Source organism: Anguilla rostrata, chromosome 13, assembly GCF_018555375.3.
Source record: "Anguilla rostrata isolate EN2019 chromosome 13, ASM1855537v3, whole genome shotgun sequence".
NCBI lineage: Eukaryota > Metazoa > Chordata > Actinopteri > Anguilliformes > Anguillidae > Anguilla > Anguilla rostrata.
The window spans coordinates 34,087,131-34,107,580 of record NC_057945.1 but is presented as its reverse complement, the minus strand read 5'-3'; the positions used below and the strand labels follow the sequence as shown (position 1 = coordinate 34,107,580).

Genomic DNA, 20,450 nt, shown 5'->3' with positions numbered 1-20,450 from the left:
GATTGGGTGCATATCGGAGCAGGTCGTGTTGTCACTCTGGTGGAGTGTGTTTAAATGTAGCCTGCACTTAGCAGTGAAGGAGCTGACAAGTGCTCAGTTGAGATATGCTAGAGCGTCCACCGTAGAGCGCTGTTAAAAAGTTAGCTGGGCGCACGGCCATTTCATTTGTATTGACAGAGCCCCTGTGGGGTCATAGTGGAAAAAGAGGGGCGCAGTGTGAGTGCGCGTTGATATTGGGGAACGTTGGGTGGGCGTGCAGGGCTGTCGCTGCGATGCTAACATTCTGTTTGTGTAGGCCCTCGCCCTGATCGAGCTCTACAACGCACCCGAGGGCCGTTATAAGCAAGATGTCTACCTGCTGCCCAAGAAGATGGGTAAGATCAGAGCACACTGTCTCCACACACTTTCTTACTCTGGAAACCGAGTTTTGTCTGAGAAGTCAAGCAACATTCACCAGGGACCAGCTCCTCAGACACTGCACTACTTATTTAATATCTATAATGCCCCTCTAATATTTCTTTAATATCTCTTCTTTATTTGTTAAGTCGTGGTAGAAAATGAGCAGTTGCTGCATTCAGTATAAACTCGGCTTAGTTGATGATCGCCATCTTGTGTCCTTTATGCAGTACTGCATGCGATGCTGTAGTGGCGGGATTTTCAGTGCTATGTTTAAAAGTAGCCTTCGATTGTTTGTTTGAACTGAATTAAGAGGAACTTTTAATGAATGGGATGTTTTATATTTTTTGTCTATTTGTGTCTGTATGTGCGTGTGCGTGTACGTGTGCTTGTATATATGTGTGCGGCTGTGTGCCTGTGCGTGTGCGTGCATGTGCGTACGTCGGCACGCGTATATGTGTGCTGCAGATGAGTACGTGGCCAGCTTGCACCTGCCCACCTTTGACGCCCACCTGACAGAGCTGTCAGACGAGCAGGCCAAGTACCTGGGCCTGAACAAGAACGGGCCCTTCAAGCCCAACTACTACAGGTACAGAAACAGGGATGCTCCTTGTCACAGTCTAGATTAGATTAGATTAGATTAAGATACATTACATTAGAAGGATTTTTGGAAATTTGGCTCCACACATACTGTAAAAACATTAAATACACACATACAGTACAGAATCACATTTAAGTACATTAATTCTGACATTTTTCTAAATATTCATTGAGTCATAGTTCATGAAAAAATCGTTAAACAAACAGGTGATGCTTTCAACCGACTCCACGACCAGTATGTTCGACATGTGAGATCTCCACATGCGCTTTTTGCTTTTGTTTTAGTCACACATCTGCCATAGCAACCTGGTCTCTGTCCGTTGTACTGCATGTAGGGTTTTCATGCTGAATTTGAAACGGGGGCAGTGAAGTACTGATCTATGGTATTTTAAATCCACTGTGTTTTAGCCTCAGGGTAATAGGATGTTGAGAAAAGATTTACATTGACGTGTGTGCATGTGGTGTACAGCTGTATGACAGAATTTCTGTTTTTTGATTTTTGTTTTCACAGATATTAATCTGTGGGAGTGACCCACAATGCCATGCCACACTCCAGACAAAGAATTACCCTGAACTAGTCCGAGGGAGTGGTGCATTTTTAAAAAATAAAATACTTCCCGATAGAAATAATAATTTTAGAAAGAAAAAAAAAATTAATACCCTAGAGCTGACTATTTTATCTGTTTCAATTGTGATTTTGTAAATTAAGTAAATGGCCTTTGGTACATCAGTCACGTTACTGGTGTACGTGCAGACAAGCTGGTGTGTACTGTCACAAAGACCAAATGTCAGTTGTCTGTTAAACTTCAGCCACGACCGCCCCTTCTGATCTCTGTCTTCATACCGATTCCTATTCGTGTAATAGCTGCTTTAATCACACAATTTATGTTATTCGCGAAGATGCTGAAATGGTGCCGAAAGGCTGTGGGGAAGGGGTCTGTGATTATGAATGATTTGCTCTACCCTTTCATTCTGCGTTTTCAGCTTCAAAATACATTCCACATTAGTAGGGGGAAGGGGGTGGGGGGAACATTATAGGGTGTTTACCTGCAAACAGCTCTTAATTAATATTTGTATTTTTCCTTTAAGAGCTTTCCTCATTGGTTTGTGGATTCTAATCTAGATTATCTAATGCAATCTCATTGGACACACATGCGGCTGCGAAAATGCTGGTCCAATGTAGGTATGTATGTAGGTAGAGCAAACCTTTTTACAAATCTTCTTAATTCAGGGGCACAAATCTTCTGTGTATCGTGATGATTTTGCACGGTACGTTTGTGCTGAAGCAAAAATGTGTTTAGAGCCATAAAGGAAAATACTCGGTATTCAGGAGCCATCTGTCAAACAGGGATACATTTTGCCATAAGGACTGGTCTTCTTCAGAAAAACACCAAAGGACATAGAAAAAGATCTTCAGTATGCTCCTCTTTTCAATTGATCCAAGTCATGTTGTAACGATGACTCCATTTAAATATCTACAAGGGCCGTCTGGGTAGTGTAGAGGTATAAGCACTCGCCTACCACCACTCAATCTCCGGCGGCAGTACTTCCGGCCTGGTCAGACATTCCTACGAACACAATTGGCAGTGTTCGCGGGTGGGAAGCCGGTGAGGGTATGAATCCTGATCGTTGCATTAGCGACTCCTACTGGTTGGTCGGGGCGCCTGTTCAACAGGGAGGGGATCTGGGGGGAGATAGAGTGAACCTCCGCGCGCGCTACGCTCTCCCAGTGAAACTCCTCGCTGTCAGGTGAAAAGAAGCGGCTGGCGACTCCACATGTATCAGAGGAGGCATGTGGTAGTCTACACCCTCCCCAGACCAACAGAGGATAGCGAATTGACCAGGACCGTGACACACACAGGGAATTGGTATAATGACTAAATTGGGGAGAAAATGGCAACAAAAAGAAAAATCTACCTACTGCAATTCAGGTACATTCCCACGCATCACAGTTTAAAAACTAGTGCTGTCTCTCAAACATATTTTGATGACATTACTACATAAAGTATACATATACATACAGGAATACCTCAGGTCCAAATATTCCTAGTGTGGAAGTAAAAACGTGAAAAACGCCATCATCTGGCTGTGGCTCGTGCATTGTGTCTAACTAGGCTTGAGGCTTGAGACAGCTGTGAAATATTATTTCTGTTTTCATGTATGTATGATATAGATATATAACAAAATTGATTATATAAATGAACTTATATTACTGTTTCTGATTGGAAGAACAAAATTGGAGCTGCATTTCCCCGACACCTATCCCTTGTACGTCTTCAGTCAGTATTGCTGTCTGTTCGTGATGAACCAAATTTATTTGTATTATGCTTTTTTTCTAAGTCAGGCTGGCTCATCTTTGTCTCCTTGATCATGTAGCTGATGGACACAATGGTTTTTAATGTTTCGTTTTGTTTTATTTTAAAATCTTTTTTGTGCTTAATGTTCTGAGGCACCATGATGCCCTTGCTGTGCAACCAAACCTGCCTGTGGTTTTTGTCACATTATGTAAGGTCACACACAAACACGTATGTTTGTTTTGTGTATTTTTTCATATAAAATATATATATTTCCCATTTTAAGTGCACAATTGTTTTAAATGGCCGGGGAGATTCACTGACATTGCAAATTCAGCTTGTCATATGAAATTCAGCTGAATTTTATGTAATGGTTGGTTAGATCACTTCTGCATGTGTGCTGGTGCCATATGATATCAACAAGGAGTTTGGTGTGCCCAACATATTTTTGGGGCAAAATCCAATTGTGCGGTATGTTAGGCATAAATAAGGTCACTTTGCCATGATATATCCTAACACATATGTGTCTGTTTGATGCATGAACATCATTATGTCCTAAATAACAGCAATATATTAACACGTTAATGTAAAGTTTTGGTTTACAGGGCTAGTTTTGGTTGAATGAAAATTGTGAGAGTGAATGACGGAGGGTTGTTTTGAGATTTTTATTTCTGTTTGGTCCCATTTTTACTTATGGAATTTTATTTTCATTTTAAGCACCAGCTGGATATCCCTTAATCCCTATTCTGTAATGAAGATGCACACAACTTCTTCTCTTTCTGCCTGTCTCTTCAGTGTGTCTGTACCAAGTATAAACTAAGGAGAAATAATTTGCTGAATTCCATGTGAAGGAAACAAGAGCTCTGTGTCCATTGGTGTGTCTGATGGACGTCAGTGTACTGGGGGTCATGTCACTTCTTGCCCGCACATTCACATGATTTTGTTGAAACCTTAGTGCTGGCTTTATTTTATTTTTTTTGCTGGAAACTGTTTTGCACGTGTTGTGGTCAAGCAACAGCATCGCTATATATGCCTAATGTACTTATTTCCAAAAACGAATTTTATGACCCCTGTGTACCCTCCACCCTCCACATTTTGTATTATTGTACCTCTGATGCATATAAGCAGCCATGCTTGCTAGACCTTTGGTGTTCAGAACCTGCCGTTTGTCATTTGATTCTCTCAAAGCCGGCTATATTCCATTATTTTCCTGCTGCTTAGAAATATCTCTGAGGAAAAAGGCCATAAGCTGATTCACGTTCTTCCCTTGTGCCTTGAAGTGCGCTCGCTGGATGGCAATGACCAGTCTTTGAATGTGGAATAACACCGATTGGACAGTTTCACTTGTGGCTTCACTATGATGATGTGCCTGTCCACAAAAAACAAAAGTGTGGGGAGGACACAAATTCTGTTTTTAGAAATGAAATATTTAAATTGAACAAATTTTGACCTGTTTGGATCAGTGAGTATGCAGTTTTTCTTTTTTTACCCTGCAACACCCCCCCCCAGGATAGTGACAACTGTATGTTTGTCATAATTTGTCCCTGAGAGGGATTATTTAGAAACTTGAAAAAATAATAAAGAGAAGAATTAACAACACAATATATACATCTAAAGGAATATCAGTCAGAAATAATATACAAATATAAAAATATAGAGAGTATATTATCACAGTCTGTCATATGTCAGTCCAGGGTGTGCACTGCTATTGCCAGGGAGAAACTGTGAACATGTTACCCTTTACGCACCTAAACAACTATCACTGTGACACATGACAAGGGATTTCCTTGTTCCATGCTTTTACCTGAGGGTTTTCCTACAAGTTAGCTGAGCCTTGTGTGTGAGATAATGACTTTTATGTCAATACGTTCTTTTGAATATCTACAAATATATATCATTTTAAATAATTCTTGCAGGACCGATGAAATCACACTGCACGTAGCTAAATCAAATATGAGCCATTTTGTAATTATAGCTTTTATCTTTCGCTTTTTGTTGATTGGTCGCTGTTGGCTGTAATATCTGAAATAAACCTTTGTGTTTGAAATTGATGTTGGTTGTTTTCTGTGAAAATGGTGTACAAAAATTCCAAATGCAGTGAAAGTTTGAATGCCAAATCCACAGTTTTTTTTACTGCTTTCACTCAAGATTTGTGTAAAGGACATTGCCTCTTATACAGGGGAACTATAAAGCCATATTAAAAATAATTCAGGAATGCATCATTTGAATATATGGAGGTACTCCATATATAGACCTACTTTTAGACCATGCAAATATATTATGATTTTTGTCTAATAACAATAATAGGATTCAGTCTGTTGCTTATATTCTGATAGATCCCAATAAGAACAAATTGCCAATAATTGGTATATTTTGCAACATAATTCTATACTCTATACTGTATAATTCTATATTCAATTTCTATATTCTGTTACATTTCTCAGTGAAAATGACAATATACTGTTCATTTCAGGTAGAAGTGCAGATAAATTGGAGTTCTGGATTAGAACTGTTTTTCATTGTCCTAGAAATAACAAATCAAGGTAGTACTGAATGGTTATGAGTTGAGGAAGTTAATCTAATTTTCTGGACACATTGGACAATATTTTCTTTAAAACATGATCATCAAGTCACAGCAGCATTTGTGTTAGCTTTGTAAGGGGTATGTACAGTTCATATTTAGTTGTGGTGTTTCTTTTTATCTTGTTATGACATGTTCAAAAGTCTATTACCAGACTCATTTATAATTACAATTAGACAGTTTGCATTTTTTCTTACTTCAGTGTTCATATTTGTGATAATTATTTATATAGACACAGTGGGTATTAACATTTCTGTAAATCAAATTTGTCCACGTATGATAGAAAGGTAATAGTGGTATCAACAGAATGAAAATATATTTTCAACAGTTTTTTAAATTAATTTACAATCAAAAGGTATAACGTCATGGGGGAGTTGTGTTATAAATTATAGGCCTATAAAAAATTGTTCATTGAAATATTGCATTTCATATTAGACAGGTCCTGAGAGATGTTTTTAATCGAAACTCTCTTAATTGCTATTACTACATTCCCAGCCATATAGGTGTTCTGTATGATTACCTGAGACTGAACAGCAATTTCACTAGGTAGAACTGTATGGTTTATGGGTGTAGAACTATGGAATTACGTAGCTCGTGATGTTAGCTGTTCTCGCGAGAGTGTAGGAACGTCACCGTAGGTGTAAATCAAAGATGGACGCTGGTGGTGGAGGTGGGTTGATTATCAATAATAAACAGAAAGCGATGTTACCGAACAAAAGAGGTGAATTCATCCGCAACCAAAGGAAAGACTCTGAGGTAAGCACGGAATTACACACTTTAGGATGTCTACTAGCTTGATAGAAACATCTCATACGAAAAAAATATTAGACTACTTCAGGATTTACTAACTACTGCCCTGTTTGTTAGCTAACTAGTGCTGTTTTCCTAGCTAGGTAGGCTAATGCTAACATTGATCGCACCCTTGCGTTGACTAACTAGCTTGCAAGACTGGCACTAGAATGGTTTAATAGAAAGAGTAGCATACGATGGGTAGTTTAATCTACCCAGCGGAGTTACAAGATATTATGACCAAATTAGCTAACATTAGTCTACCTAGCTAGTTAACGCCGGTAATGTTAGAGAATACAGTAACTACTGTCATTGACATAGCTATCCATAGATATATCGCTATGGTTGAATATTCAGTTAGTTTACGCAAACTCATATAACTTGTTAGCTACCTTGCGAACTGTTATCTGCTTTTAGTCATAGTTATATTTTGTAGCTAGCTTTGTCGCTGTCTGCCGGGTTAGCTCAGTCAGCGGAATCATCATATGATATATTCCCAGTATGCTTACATTGCAATTGATTGACGTTAACTAACGCCTGGCAGGACTGGTAACCGTCTTCTTGAACAGCGACCATTACATATTGTGTTAAAGCGGTGTTGGTAACGTTACGTCCTTATTTGTTGAGCACTTACATTTTAATGTTCATTAGTAGTGTCTTTCGGGGCAGAAGCGGGTCGTAGTGGCATTATTTTCCCATTTGACGCATTTAAAATGAGCTGAAGATATAGCAGGTGTCCCTGTGCGAAATATGACACGGTTATCCCCACGGCACCCCACCGAACTGGGTGCATATGTCTCAGTCCTTTATCCTGACATGCGTTTTCTGCTGGTTTCTTCAGGGCTTCTCAGAGTCTCCTGATCTGGAGTTTGAATATGCGGACACAGACAAGTGGGCTGCAGAACTCTCAGGTGGGACATCGCCTCAGAATCCAAACATTTCTGAGAGCTGTTGCCATGGTGAAATGTCAAAATCCCACCGAATTGTGGGAGTTTACTTGTTTTTAATGTGCCTTACTTCTGTCTGTGGCTGTACAGGTTAATGACCATGATAGGAGCTTCAACAGCAGTCATTGTAAAATTAGGCTTGGAAGGGGAATCTTTCTTCTTAGTCTGTTTTTTTTGCAGAACAAGCTCATTTCAGGTGCTCAGGGTTGTGTATGTTTTCTTCTTTAGAGCTGTACAGTTATACAGAAGGACCCGAGTTTCTGCTAAACAGGAAATGCTTCGCAGAAGACTTCAGAACTCATGGTATGTACCTGGATGCACGTCCGTATTTGCCTTTGTTGTATAGGGATACTGTCTGGACTTTCTGGGTGGTGTAGTAGGTTGTGTTCCTGGCTCCAAGAAAGGTTTTATATGGGAAGCTAACGATGCTGTTATAAGTACTGTTTTCTTGGATGGCATGTGATCCTTATTCTAACATTTCTTATAAATGAGATTATATTTAATTAGCAATGCAATGATACTGTTTGAAGCTATTTCTTATTTTCTGTGATCTCGGAGGATGCTGGTAGCCTTAGATTTGTGTGTGTATGTGTGTCTCTATCATTTTTCCCCAAATGATAACAAGAAACTGAAAGATTAATCCTTTAAAAGCAGCCTGTTAGTGGGCTTCACGATTAGGCTGTAAAATGATTTAAGATATTCTGTTCTGTGTTGACTCATTGCTTTTTTCACACGACACAACCAAAATAGTAACTCAATGACGCAAGCATTTGGGAACTGTCGGTCCCAAATTTAAGAGGTGTTCGTGTTTGCTAGCGTCTGTGTGTCTGTGTGTGTGTGTGTGCGTGCGCGTATGTTCATACTGTTGATGTGTGTGTACGTGTGCGCGTGTGCCTGTTGTTGTGTGCGTGTGTGAGCGCGTATGTTTGTGTTGGTGTGTGTGTGTGTGCGTGCGTGCGTGTGCGTATGTTCATGTTTATATGTGTACGTGCGCGCGTGTGCGTATGTTCCTGTCGCTGTGTGCGTGTGCTCTTACGTGCGGTCTGTCTGCAGTCACAGATAAGAAGTGGACAGAGCTGGATGCGGCGCAGCACCGGGCTCACGCCATGCGGCTGCTGGACGGGCTGGAGGTCACCACGCGGGAGAAGAGGCTGAAGGTGGCGCGCGCCATCCTCTACATGGCACAGGGTACGTGGCAGAGCCCTGCCCTGTTTGGGCCCCTAGAATGGCCTTTTCATTATTTACTCATTTACAAGTAATTAACCATTAGAATAATTTTGCGCCTTCTTTGAAAGATTGTTGTTCTGGCTTCTGAATTATTTATTTTTTTAATACAGTTAAGGCCTGATTTACTAAGACATTAAGCATGTGCAAAACCTTTTAGCTCGCGCAAAAACGATAGCATGACCAATGATTGGTCGTGGAATTTGTTTTGCACCGGTCATTGGTTGTTACTAGTTTTGCATGTGCTAAAAGGTCTTCGTAAATCAGGCCCTTAGTTGTCTTACTGTGTGTATTTGCATGGAATTGGATTATAGTTACAAACTGCTGTCTTAAGCTGTCTGTTTCAATGTTTGACATTTAGTCTATAAAGTATGTAGCTATAGGCAGGTTTTAGTTTGTCTTGGAACCTCTCGCTTATTTTGTTCATTAGGTTTCTTAATCCGTTGTATTGATCTACTCTTGTACCTGTCACGGTTCCCAGGGTACTTGGACCTGTTTTAAGTAGCTATAGCATGAAGAGAGTATAGATTGCAGTCCATGATGGATGAACTCAGCACACAAGTAGAATTGATACAGTTGGCTGCTGTACTTCTTTCACGCTGGTGACTCAAGAAGAGAATGTGCATGCTAATTGTGATGTCACAGCACTGTGAGCCTATCCCGCCTCCCCTTTCAGGTACTTTTGAGGAGTGTGGCTCGGAGGCCGAGGTACAGCACTGGATGCGGTACAACATCTTCCTGCTTCTGGAGGTGGGAACGTTCTCAGCCCTGGTGGAGCTCCTCAACATGGAGATTGAGTAAGAGACTCCGTCCCTGGCTGTAGGTGTATGTGTGGGGTGGGTGAGAGGTGGAGCCTGTCAGGTCTGATTATGCCTGTTCACATGGATCTGGCCTGTACAGGGCCTCATTCTGTGATCCATATTATTCATGGATAGACCAATAGTGCAAATGTGTATAGCGGTTTAACAGAGTGTCATTTGCAGATAGTGTAATGTGAATCTGTGAATGGCATTAGAGACACAAGTGACTATCTTGAGCAAGGTCTGTGTCTTAATGCTGTTGAGTATGTTGTGGTGTTTTTGCCAAATGTGGCATGGATTATGAGACTGAGCAGGGGGGTTGATAGACCTGAGAGGCGTTCTTCAGTTTATTATGAGGTGTTGGTGTCTCTTCTATCATGGCTGAAGACCTGCTGTGCTTGAACAAGCTGGTGTGCTCCTGTCTGTGACAGGCGGAGATGTGTTTCCTGAGCACGCTGCCACTTACAAAATGCCAAATGTCAACTTGTAGCTCAATGTTGATCTCATCAATGCATTCATTTGAAGTTCTGGGCTTGGCTTTGCCTGGTCAGAAGCAGATGCTTGATTATTAATTGCAGAGGTAATGTAGAGCATTCAATGTAGAGTGTGCCCCCTGATGACTTAGTGTTCATGTGCTATATTTTGTTCAGCATGAAATTATGGGCAGTTTGTCACTTTTTCATTTTCATAACAAATACATTATATTTTACACTTCTTTTTTTCTGCTGTACTGAAAATGTACCAAACTGTGAAGTCAAAACCGAGGTACATACCGAACCAAGATTTTTGTGTATCGTTACACCCCTACTGTCCTGGCATCACAGTGTTCATCAGAGTGCTTACCCAGCGACCAGCGTAATGAGTGTCTATCACTCGCTTCTCTTTCTCCGTCTCTTACCGCCATTCCCTGCTTTCTCTCTCTTCCTCGCAGTAACAGTGCCGCCTGCAGCAGCGCGGTCCGAAAGCCCGCCATCTCCCTGGCGGACAGCACAGACCTCAGGTAAGACCGCCATCACGCCACAAAGCTATAGAACGCCATCACGTCACTACGCTAAAGAATCCCCAGCGTCATCTGAGCTATATTTAGTGCTCAGTGGTACTGCAACCTGCCGTTTCAAGGTTGCTTGCAAAGCTAGGCCACACTTGCATGGACCTTGACCCATTTAGCTTATGCTAACTCTGGTACAGTACATCAAAAAGCAATGCATTTTATTCATTGGAAAATCAAGCGAGGAGCTGTATGGGATATGGCATTCATTGTTCTGTGGAACTCCAATAGAGTGATCTAGAGCCCACTTATTAAAGGGTTGAGCAGTTCAGGTGAAATTCCCCCCCCCCCCGAGCCCACCCAGGATTGAAATCTTCAGCCCTGTGGTCACAAGCGTACGAGTCCCCTGATTGGCTCTGCCTATGAAAGCCCTGCTCACAAGCGCTGATGTCACCGGCTGCAGTGACGTTAGTCCTGCAGGAATGGAAACGGGCGGATTTGACTAATCAAATCAGCGTGGCATGCGGGCGAAGCAGTGATTCAAATGAACCTCTTTGCTTTTGATATGTTGGATGCACAACATGGTGGCATTTCCATTTCATGCATTTTATGCAGTCAGATCTACTCTTGACACAGGAGAGGCACAGAAACCACACACTGTTCTTTACCTGCTGGGGCATTCGGTTGTATCCTGGAGGCAAGATCAGATAATAAGCTCTGCAGACTTGCCTGTGTGCCACAGATTTCCCATGAGCCTCTGTTAGTGGTAGTGTTAATGGATATTTGTGGGACAGGGTGCTGCTCAACATCATGTACCTGATGGTGGAGGCCATCCAGCAGGACGACCCCGCCGACACCGTGGAGTGGAGGGCCGCTCGGGAGACCTTCAAGACCGAGCTGGGTATGTGGAGTATTTAGCATTCATCCATCCATCCATCCATCCATCCATCCATCCATCCGTCCATCCATCCATCCATCCATCCATCCATCCATCCATCCATCCATCCATCCATCCATCATCCATCCATCATCCATCCATCCATCCATCCATCCATCCATCCATCCGCGCATGGTTATATGTTGAACTGTTGGTGTGTTTTTGTCGGTAGTGCTAAAGCTGTTGGTTACTCACTCAGGGTCTCCTCTCTACAACAACGAGCCCATCTCCGTCATGCTCTTCGGCATGGTGACCAAGTTCTGCAGTGGCCACGCCCCCCACTTCCCCATGAAGAAGGTGCTGCTGCTGCTGTGGAAGACCATACTGGTGAGAGGAGCGTGGCCTGACGTCACCGCACGCTAGCGTGGCTAACATTACCGCACGCTAGCGTGGCTAACATTACCGCACGCTAGCGTGGCTAACATTACCGCACACTATAGCGTGGCGGGAGCTGCCACGTAATCGCACACATTTACTCCCAACTCACTGCGTAGCTGAGCTCTCACTTTGTGTGATCAGCAGCAGTCATACTCCGTTAAATTCAAACTTTATTTGTAAAGTACTTCTTTGGACAGAGACACTGTCACAGGCGTGAAAAAAGCGAGCTGGTGAGGTAAGCAAAATGCGTTTTGAGGGTGCCCATCCTCTGCTGGTCGGCCCAGTGTAACAGCCACCATAGAATGAATGGTAACAGAAACGCAATGAGGGACCTATCAGAGCAGTTAATCAAATGGGTTGGGCGGGTCACAATTGGAGACATTAAATTAGCAGGTAAAAAAGAAAAGTCCCAGTGTTATAACCCTGTTCAGGAGTCAGGCAGGACACGAACATTGTAGTTTTTGAGAGCTCAGCCCAATGTTGTGTTGTGTGTAGTGCAGCAGGTGACCGTACCCCCCCCACCCCCCATTTTTCCTGCAGTTCACGCTGGGGGGGTTTGAGCAGCTGCAGAACATCAAGGTGCAGAAGCGGGAGGAGCTGGGGCTGCCCCCCCTGCCGGAGGACAGCATCCGGGTGATCCGCAGCATGAGGGCAGCCTCGCCCCCCGCCTCCGCCTCCGACCTCATCGAGCAGCAGCAGAAACGGGCGCGCCGCGAGCACAAGGTAACCCCCCCCCCCTCCTGTCACCCTCTCACAGTCCCTGAGCCAGGAGCAGGCAAATTTAGACTTTACACGGGCATGCGTACCAGTTTGGCCATTTCACACTTTCTCATAAAACAGGAAGAATAAGTACAGCTAGTGTTCTTGCATGCAGGCTAATCATGCTTAACTTACAGAGAGCAGCGGCACCTAGGGAGCTGCAGTGCTATTTTCCCATGCTTGTTTTTTAATTGCTTGTGCCCATCTTTGAAAGGTTTTAATGATGTTTCACATTTGGTGGCTCTTGTCACATGTGGTTCTAGCAAATACAGTTAAAAAAACAGTTAGTCTTCGGTTAGTCGGTAAATGCCATAGGCAGGCTTAACAGGTCAGGAAACGCAGGTCAAATTAAAGTCTTTGCGTTTTAAAGAACCGAAGAATACAAGCAAAACCCTAAAAATGAAATCCAGCCAAATGTGGTTTCCGCAGTTTGAACTGTTCCTAGCAGGTGTAGTTTGAGGTGCTGGGTTTGAGCCGGGCTGTGGGGCTCCAGGCTGCGGATAAAGCCCCCTCCACAGGCTGCCTCCTCATTGCCCTCCTCCCCCTTTCCCACAGGCCCTGATTAAACAGGACAACCTGGACGCCTTCAACGAGAAGGACCCCTACAAGACGGACGACCCCCGCGAGGACGAGGACGACAACGACGACAACGACAACAGCCTGGAGCCCGAGACCTTCCCCCTGGAGCGGGACGAGGTCATGCCCCCGCCCATCCCGCACCCGCCGTCCGAGAGGGTGTCCTTCCCCAAAGGCCTGCCCTGGGCCCCCAAAGTCAGGTAGGGGGAGAGTGACGCACCCGTCATGGGCCATGCAGCTACCACAGGCTGAAGGTTCTATTACCCCACTGTGCTATTGCATCTGCAGCAGCCCTGTGCTCCTTTTAGAGATTAGCTTTTCTGTATGCAAGCCAGCAACTGTATACTTTTAATAATGTCAACTCAGCAGGATATTTAGGTTTTTAGCTCCTTATTTGGCTGATCAAGGTTAAATTTGTGCTTTGTGGTGTAAAATTCCTTTATCATCATAACATTTATCTTATTTTGTTTTTTTAAATAATGGTGTGATTTTTTTTCTTTTCTTTTTTTTCCACAGGGAGAAAGACATAGAAAATTTCCTGGAATCGAGCAGAAGCAAATTTATTGGTTATACGCTGGGAAGGTAAGTTTCCCTGTCTGGGGTTGTTGATTGTCGAGTGTGTTTGGCGGTGGTGGTGGCGGGTGGGGGGGGATTTAACTCATGATCTATACCCAGGCGTGTATCTGGCGGTTGTGGGGGGGATTTACCTCATGATTTATACCCAAGAGTATGTCCTTACCTCCTGGACTATGTGTGCAAATGCATCTGGAAAAAGTGTTTTCTGACACAATAAATAGGGAGCCTGTCACATTGGTTGCCAAGAAATTAAAATTGTCATGCATGTATGGTTTGTCTAATATATGTATGTGGTTTGAAATGAGGAACAATTTTATGTGTCCGTATATAAAGTATATAAACACTCATATACATGTATATAAACTGTTGTTTGTGTTGATGGTGCAGATGTGTGTGGAGCACATTGTTTCATTCGTAGAACAATGGCCTACTTTTAACTGCCAGTTTCTGGATTGCAGTGACACAGATACGGTTGTGGGCTTGCCCAGGCCAATCCACGAAAGCATCAAAACCTTGAAGCAGGTACCGGAACACACATCCACGTCTGGCACGCTCACATTAAAACGCAGGAGAAGTTTGAAAACAATGTGCCTTGGTTCAGTTTATTTCAGTTGTATGCCTGGTAATGTTTTTATCACGCACACTGTTTGCTGTAGTCTGAGAATGTATTCCTGTGTGGTTTTAGCACAAGTACGTGTCCATAGCGGAAATTCAGATCGCAAGGGAGGAGGAGTTTCAGAAGACTCCGCTGTCAGGGGTGAGTCAAACCGAAAGCATTCAGTCTCATCCAGATGCCTCAGGGAGTCACATTCCAGGGATCTGTTCACACATGCAAATACGTCCCATTAAGGTGTGTGTGTGTGTGTGCGCGCGCGTGCGTGCATGTGTATGCGCGCGTGTGTGTATGTGTGTGTGTGCATGTGTGTGTGGCTGTGTGTGTGGCTGTGCGGCTGTGTGGCTATTAACAGGGTGAAGAGGAAGTGGAGATGAGCTCCACTGAGCTGCTTTACCAGGGCATCCTTCCCAGCCTGCCTCAGTACATGGTGAGTTCCTGCCTCCCCTCACACTGAGACCAGTGCTGCACCGGTCTAAACAGCATCGCAATCCTGGCAGCAGGGGACTGTGGTCTCACAGTATTCCAAATGAACGGCAGTTAAATTCAGGGTTTTTATCAGTTGCTTTCATGAAGTCAACATTCCTTTCAAAACTGGCGGTTATACAAACTTTGATGTTTGAGTATTTAGGTAATGAGTCTTCTACCACACCCGTTAACTGTTGTTTAATGGAAAATTTGGCCACGTCACCTCGATTACTCAGTTTGCTTAATCTGATTATTGTTAAATCGGTATTTGGTGCCAATGAAACAAAAAAATAGGAATGAAACTCAAACATTAGTTGAGGTGATAATGAGAGCGCTGCATAAAATAACCGATAAATTAACATATGTTTTTCTTGTACCATGGAAGTCAAAGAATATTTAAATATGAAACTGCTCCAAATAATCATCCCACCTCCTCGTCCCTGGCTGCCCCAGATTGCCCTGCTGAAGATCCTCCTGGCGGCAGCCCCCACCTCCAAGGCCAAGACGGACTCCATCAACATCCTGGCCGACGTGCTGCCTGAGGAGATGCCGTGAGTCTGGGGCTCGTCCCCGGGTGGGGTGGGGGTAGGGAGGTGTGCGGAACGGGCTGGCCCCGCCTGGCTGACTTCCTGTCCGTCTGTCCCGCCCTCTCCAGGACCACCGTGCTTCAGAGCATGAAGCTGGGCGTGGACGTGAACCGCCACAAGGAGATCATCGTCAAGGCCATCTCCGCCATCCTGCTGCTTCTCCTCAAGCACTTCAAACTCAACCACATCTACCAGGTACCGCTCTGAAGGGACACACACACGCGTCAATAATCACAGGCCAGCCCCCAGTGTCCTGTACTGTCCACCTATGGAGAGAAGTGTTTGAGTATTCAAAATTCCCTTACGTTATTTTCCGATCCCGCCCCTCAGTTTGAGTACATGGCCCAGCACCTGGTCTTTGCCAACTGCATCCCCCTGATTCTCAAGTTCTTCAACCAGAACATCATGTCCTACATCACTGCCAAGAACAGGTGAGCGTCCCGCCCAATCAGCATCCCTGTTCGGGGAAAACTGTAGCTTTTTTTATGCTTCCCTTGTTAGGACTGTGGTCTGTACTGATTGGCTGTGTGCTCGTCTGTGTCCCTGCAGTATCTCTGTGCTGGACTTCCCTTACTGTGTGGTGCACGAGCTCCCAGAACTGACTGCTGAGAGTCTGGTAAGACGCAGGGACAGAGACAGCACTCTGAATGGCCCCTGGTATGTTTTCCAGTTAGAGCCGAGTTGTCAAATCAAGAGAGTCCAATTCTGTCCTTTCAGTTGGCAGCCTGTTTAGGCCTTGCTGTGTGGTCTCCGTAGCTAGTCAGTGATTTAATCAGTTGAGCATGGAAATTGCTATCAAAAAATCTTGCGCCCCTCTATATATAAAATTGAGTTAAACGCTTAAATGTTACTTACTCAATTTTGTTTTTAGTTTTCCTAGGAATTTTAACTGTGGAGTCATGTTGTTAATATTGGGGGTCAACGTTGTGCCATGACCTGTGCTACAGGACTTCGATTTGAGCGTGTGTTGTAGAGAGACCAGTCCGCTGAACGTAGTTAACGATGAAACAGTTCAGGGCTCCGTTTCGATTGGAGCAGAGAGGAGGACTGAGATGGGAATGAAATTTGTGTGCGCTGGACAGAGCTGGCGATACAACCAGTTGCTGGCGAGAACTGTTCTCCTGCATCACGCTGGAGGATCCTCAAACAGCTCATCCAGGGAAGCATCCAGACCATGTGAGAGAGCGCTGCCTCCTGTGGTCGACTGCTTTCACTGTTTCCTGCCTGTGTGCTTCTGTTGTCTTTGGCATACCTTGTCAAGTCTCGTCTACCAGATCTTGTTTGCTCCTGTACACCTCTCTCTTTCTTTCCTGATCTTGTCGGGCCTGTTCAGAGTTCAGAATTCTGGTTTTTTAAAGTGTATTGGAAGTGCTTTTCAAATCCACTCGCCCTGCAACTGTCCCAAACGTATTTGAAAATGGGTGAGACAGTTGCTCCTGTGTCTCTCCTCCTACATTTTTACGCAATTAGAAAATGGTCTTATCCAGAGGGAGTTAGGGAGCTTACATTCTTTTACATACAGTCCATTTATACAGCTGGATATTTACTGCAGTAATTCAGGTTATGTATCTTGCTCATGGTTACAATGGCAGTGTCCTACCAGTTCCCTAACCGCTGTGCTACCCTGCCGTGCTTCTCAGATGCTGGTGGTGTTCAAGTCTGCTCCCATCCTGAAGAGGGCGCTGAAGGTCAAGCAGGCCATGATGCAGCTCTACGTGCTGAAGCTGCTCAAGGTGCAGACCAAGTACCTGGGCCGGCAGTGGAGGAAGAGCAACATGAAGACCATGTCCGCCATCTACCAGAAGGTCCGCCATCGCCTCAACGACGACTGGGCCTACGGCAACGGTGAGTCACCGCCCGCGGTTGGCAGGGTTACCGCGTAACTGGGGCTATCGCTAACACTGATCAACCACCCAGAGCTGTACGAAGGCCTCATCAACGGATCATGTCAACCTCGGGACTGAATTATCAAAGTCACACAGTAATCAGTCAGTTATCAGTCCAGTAAGTATAAAAATCAATCAAACATTGCTCAGCCATAGCTGTTACGCTAGGTCAGGTTGATGGGTGCTTGTGAACCACCAAGTTCGGTTGTTTATAAGCTCAGTCGGGTTCAGAAGCAATGAAATTCTGTTAGTTCACTTTAGAGCAGAAGTTCAGTGTGGTGGGAAAGCTTGTTTTCTTTCATGAATTATACAAATTCTCAGACAGCTATGCTGTTTATGGATCAACGGGCTGTTCTATTCCTTCTAGACCTGCAGGAAGGCCTGATCATGTGTGGTTCTATCGATACTGCTGTAGGAGGAACTATTTTTGCACCCTTGCTCATTTGGCCCTTGAACATGCCACAGCACGTTTAACTGTAAAGACGTAACCCTGGCTGTCTCAAGTCTGACTAATTAAGTTTTCCTTTCATCTGAAACCACCCTTCTGTATACTATGATGATTGCTTTGTTTCATGTTCTACCCTATCCTAAATTCCTTCAAAGGCCAAAGTGTGGACTTATACAATGATGTGTGGACATATTCATGTATAGAATGAGGTTGTGAAGGGAGTCATGAAGGGTGTGTGCGCGTGTGCGCGCGTTGCTGAGGCGTCACCATGGTAACAGCCGTGTTCCCCGGCAGCAGACCTGGACGCCCGCCCCTGGGACTTCCAGGCGGAGGAGTGCGCCCTGCGGGCCAACATCGAGCGCTTCAACAGCCGCCGCTACGACAAGAGCCAGGGCAACCCCGACTTCCTGCCCGTGGACAACTGCCTCCAGAGCGTCCTGGGCCAGCGGGTGGAGCTGCCGGAGGACTTCCAGATGAACTACGACCTCTGGCTGGAGCGCGAGGTCTTCTCCAAGCCCATATCCTGGGAGGAACTGCTGCAGTGAGGGGAGGGCAGAGCTGCCACGAACCTGCCCCGAACCTGCCCCAAACCCCGCGGCCTTCACCGAACTTCGCCCGCCCAACCGTGGACCGGCTTCCCAGCAACCCCCACACACGCACACTGTAACCGACAGGTGGACACAGGCCGTAGCCGACTTAGCCGCCGGCTGTGTCGCTTCGTTCTGGCACGTCTGTGAATCGGGGTCTGACCAGAGCTGTGTCTTGCCGAGCATTATTCTCACCCATCTGCACACACACCATCCGGCCATCCTAGCGTCCTCCTCAAAGCATTTTTCCCCATTTATATGAATTAGCTCTCCTCCTTAGCCCTGCGCTATTAAATCTCTACCTCTCCTCAAACCCCTCCCCCCTCAACTGTGTGGACCAGTACCTTTACTACTCCGGCTTGCCTGGGCACCCGTGGTCCTCGCACCCTGTACCCAGCGCACGGCCAAACCGACCAACACTACAACAGACCATTACCCATTCTCTCCAAGGGACCGCTTGGAAAGTGCGAAGCCGTGGCTGTTTCTGCTTGTGCGTGCGTACGTCCAGATAATTTCGGTTTACCCTCCGGGTTGAACGCGCGTTACTAATCGTATTTTTACTGTTTCCTCTCGCCATTGTCCTGCTTCCCTTTCCTTCTCAGTGCTGGTTCACCCGTGCCAGGCTTGGCCTTAAAGGTGAAGGGAGCTGGATCCTGGGAAAGTGAACCGTGAACGCACACATAAGAGACGGGACCGTTGGGCGTTGACCAGTCATCTGTAGATCCCAGACAGTTGCTTAAACTCTGATGCCATTAATGGTGCCTCGGCATGTATTGGTTTTGAAGAGCAGGCGTTCTGATCGAAAAGCCAGGCGGTGCATCTCAATCTTCCACTGGCATCCCCGCGCAAAGAAAATGCTTCTTTTCTGGGTTACTCAAAATGTCACTCGCAAAGGTTAATGCCATTAGCCTCTTCAGCAGTTAGTGCTTCGTCATAGCCCACATTTTGGAGAAGAATCGACAAGCATTACACATCACTTGACATCATCAGACGCATTATTAGACAGCACATGAAAGTCATGGTAAGTTATGATGGAGTGAACGGATCTGCTCATTTGGCCAGGATGTTCTGGAGTCCGGGTGTACGAGGTGGCTGCTTGCTAACAGCTGCGTCCGACAGGCAGAGTTTTAAACTCTGCATCAGGGATCTCCGACCGTGTTTGCCTTGGAGCGGATTTCCAGCCCGCGTGACCTGCGACGTTCCAGGAGAAGCACCTGTCCAAAACATCAGGTGGTATGCAACGGTTTATTTCGCACGCCACTGCGGTATTTTTGAGCCAAGCTCAGTATGAGTTTGCTTTATCTTCTAAATATTCGGTTTAGTTAATACGACAGTTCTGTGACAATGGTATGACGTATTCATCATTAATTAACAGCTTCTCAGTTGTTCTTTTAGGGCTTAGGGGTCGTGTGGTGATTTGAGCAACCTGGTGTGGTAATTTAGATTAGTAGCCCAGTGTCTTTAATGGCATGGTAGCGTCGCTCTCTCTGGTACAGGGAACTCGTGTGAAGCGGTCGGGGGTTACGTCAAGAATAACTGCGCATCAGCAGCAACACAGACGCGTTTTCGCTGTTGCGGTCACACAATGACCACATCTGCTATTGGCTCCTGGCTCCTGTGGGCCGTGGTCATGTGACGTCGTCAGGCTGATAGAATTGCAGAGGTTTCTTTCGCACGGCTTTCCTGTCATCTGTAATGTTTAGCATTTCATGCTTTTGCTTTCGAAGGGAGAACCTCCTTCAAATGGAACGTTGCTCTGGGGCAGGGCGGGGAGAGAGAGAGAGAGAGAACCTACCGTTTCAAAATGCGTGTAAACGCAAGCGTCTTATTTATCATGGCTTACGTCAATCTATTGTTCATTGTTTCACATTATATATATATATATATATATATATATATATATATGAACACCTTATTATAATAAACATTTTTTCTTGAATGTTTGTTTCTTGAATGGTGTCTCTGTGTTGGTAACATTGTGTGATTCAGCTCTGTTTCTAGAAAGGAGTATTTTTG

The 20,450-nt window shown here is 44.9% G+C and overlaps 2 protein-coding genes across 7 annotated transcripts in view; both read left to right on the top strand.

The window, feature by feature from the left end:
* The window catches only part of LOC135237559 (S-adenosylhomocysteine hydrolase-like protein 1), a 38,775-nt gene extending 33,434 nt beyond the window's left edge, over window positions 1-5,341 (top strand). For all 6 annotated transcript variants that reach the window (XM_064304789.1, XM_064304787.1, XM_064304788.1 and 3 more), the window contains exons 15-17: window positions 296-374; window positions 865-985; window positions 1,508-5,341. In XM_064304789.1, coding sequence (XP_064160859.1) covers window positions 296-374; window positions 865-985; window positions 1,508-1,514 — 207 coding nt within the window. In that variant the 3' untranslated portion in view covers window positions 1,515-5,341. The remainder of the gene's footprint in view (window positions 1-295; window positions 375-864; window positions 986-1,507) is intronic.
* A 1,131-nt stretch (window positions 5,342-6,472) lies between these two features.
* Window positions 6,473-20,373, top strand: strip1 (striatin interacting protein 1). Its single transcript, XM_064306130.1, has 20 exons — window positions 6,473-6,627; window positions 7,502-7,571; window positions 7,836-7,910; window positions 8,661-8,795; window positions 9,508-9,628; window positions 10,563-10,631; window positions 11,414-11,520; window positions 11,756-11,883; window positions 12,475-12,657; window positions 13,249-13,469; window positions 13,786-13,851; window positions 14,304-14,367; window positions 14,531-14,602; window positions 14,814-14,888; window positions 15,380-15,477; window positions 15,582-15,708; window positions 15,844-15,944; window positions 16,063-16,240; window positions 17,049-17,358; window positions 18,145-20,373. Exons 1-20 carry the CDS (start codon window positions 6,523-6,525, stop codon window positions 18,390-18,392), a joined length of 2,553 nt encoding a protein of 850 aa, XP_064162200.1. The 5' UTR covers window positions 6,473-6,522; the 3' UTR covers window positions 18,393-20,373.
* The last annotated feature ends 77 nt before the right edge of the window (window positions 20,374-20,450 follow it).

Excerpts from the sequence above, each read along its gene's own strand:
- strip1 (XM_064306130.1), top strand. The coding sequence starts at position 6,523 with ATGGACGCTGGTGGTGGAGGTGGGTTGATTATCAATAATAAACAGAAA. Across the intron at positions 6,628-7,501 it reads ACCAAAGGAAAGACTCTGAG|GGCTTCTCAGAGTCTCCTGA; the intron begins GTAAGCACGGAA and ends TGGTTTCTTCAG. Across the intron at positions 7,572-7,835 it reads GTGGGCTGCAGAACTCTCAG|AGCTGTACAGTTATACAGAA; the intron begins GTGGGACATCGC and ends TTTCTTCTTTAG.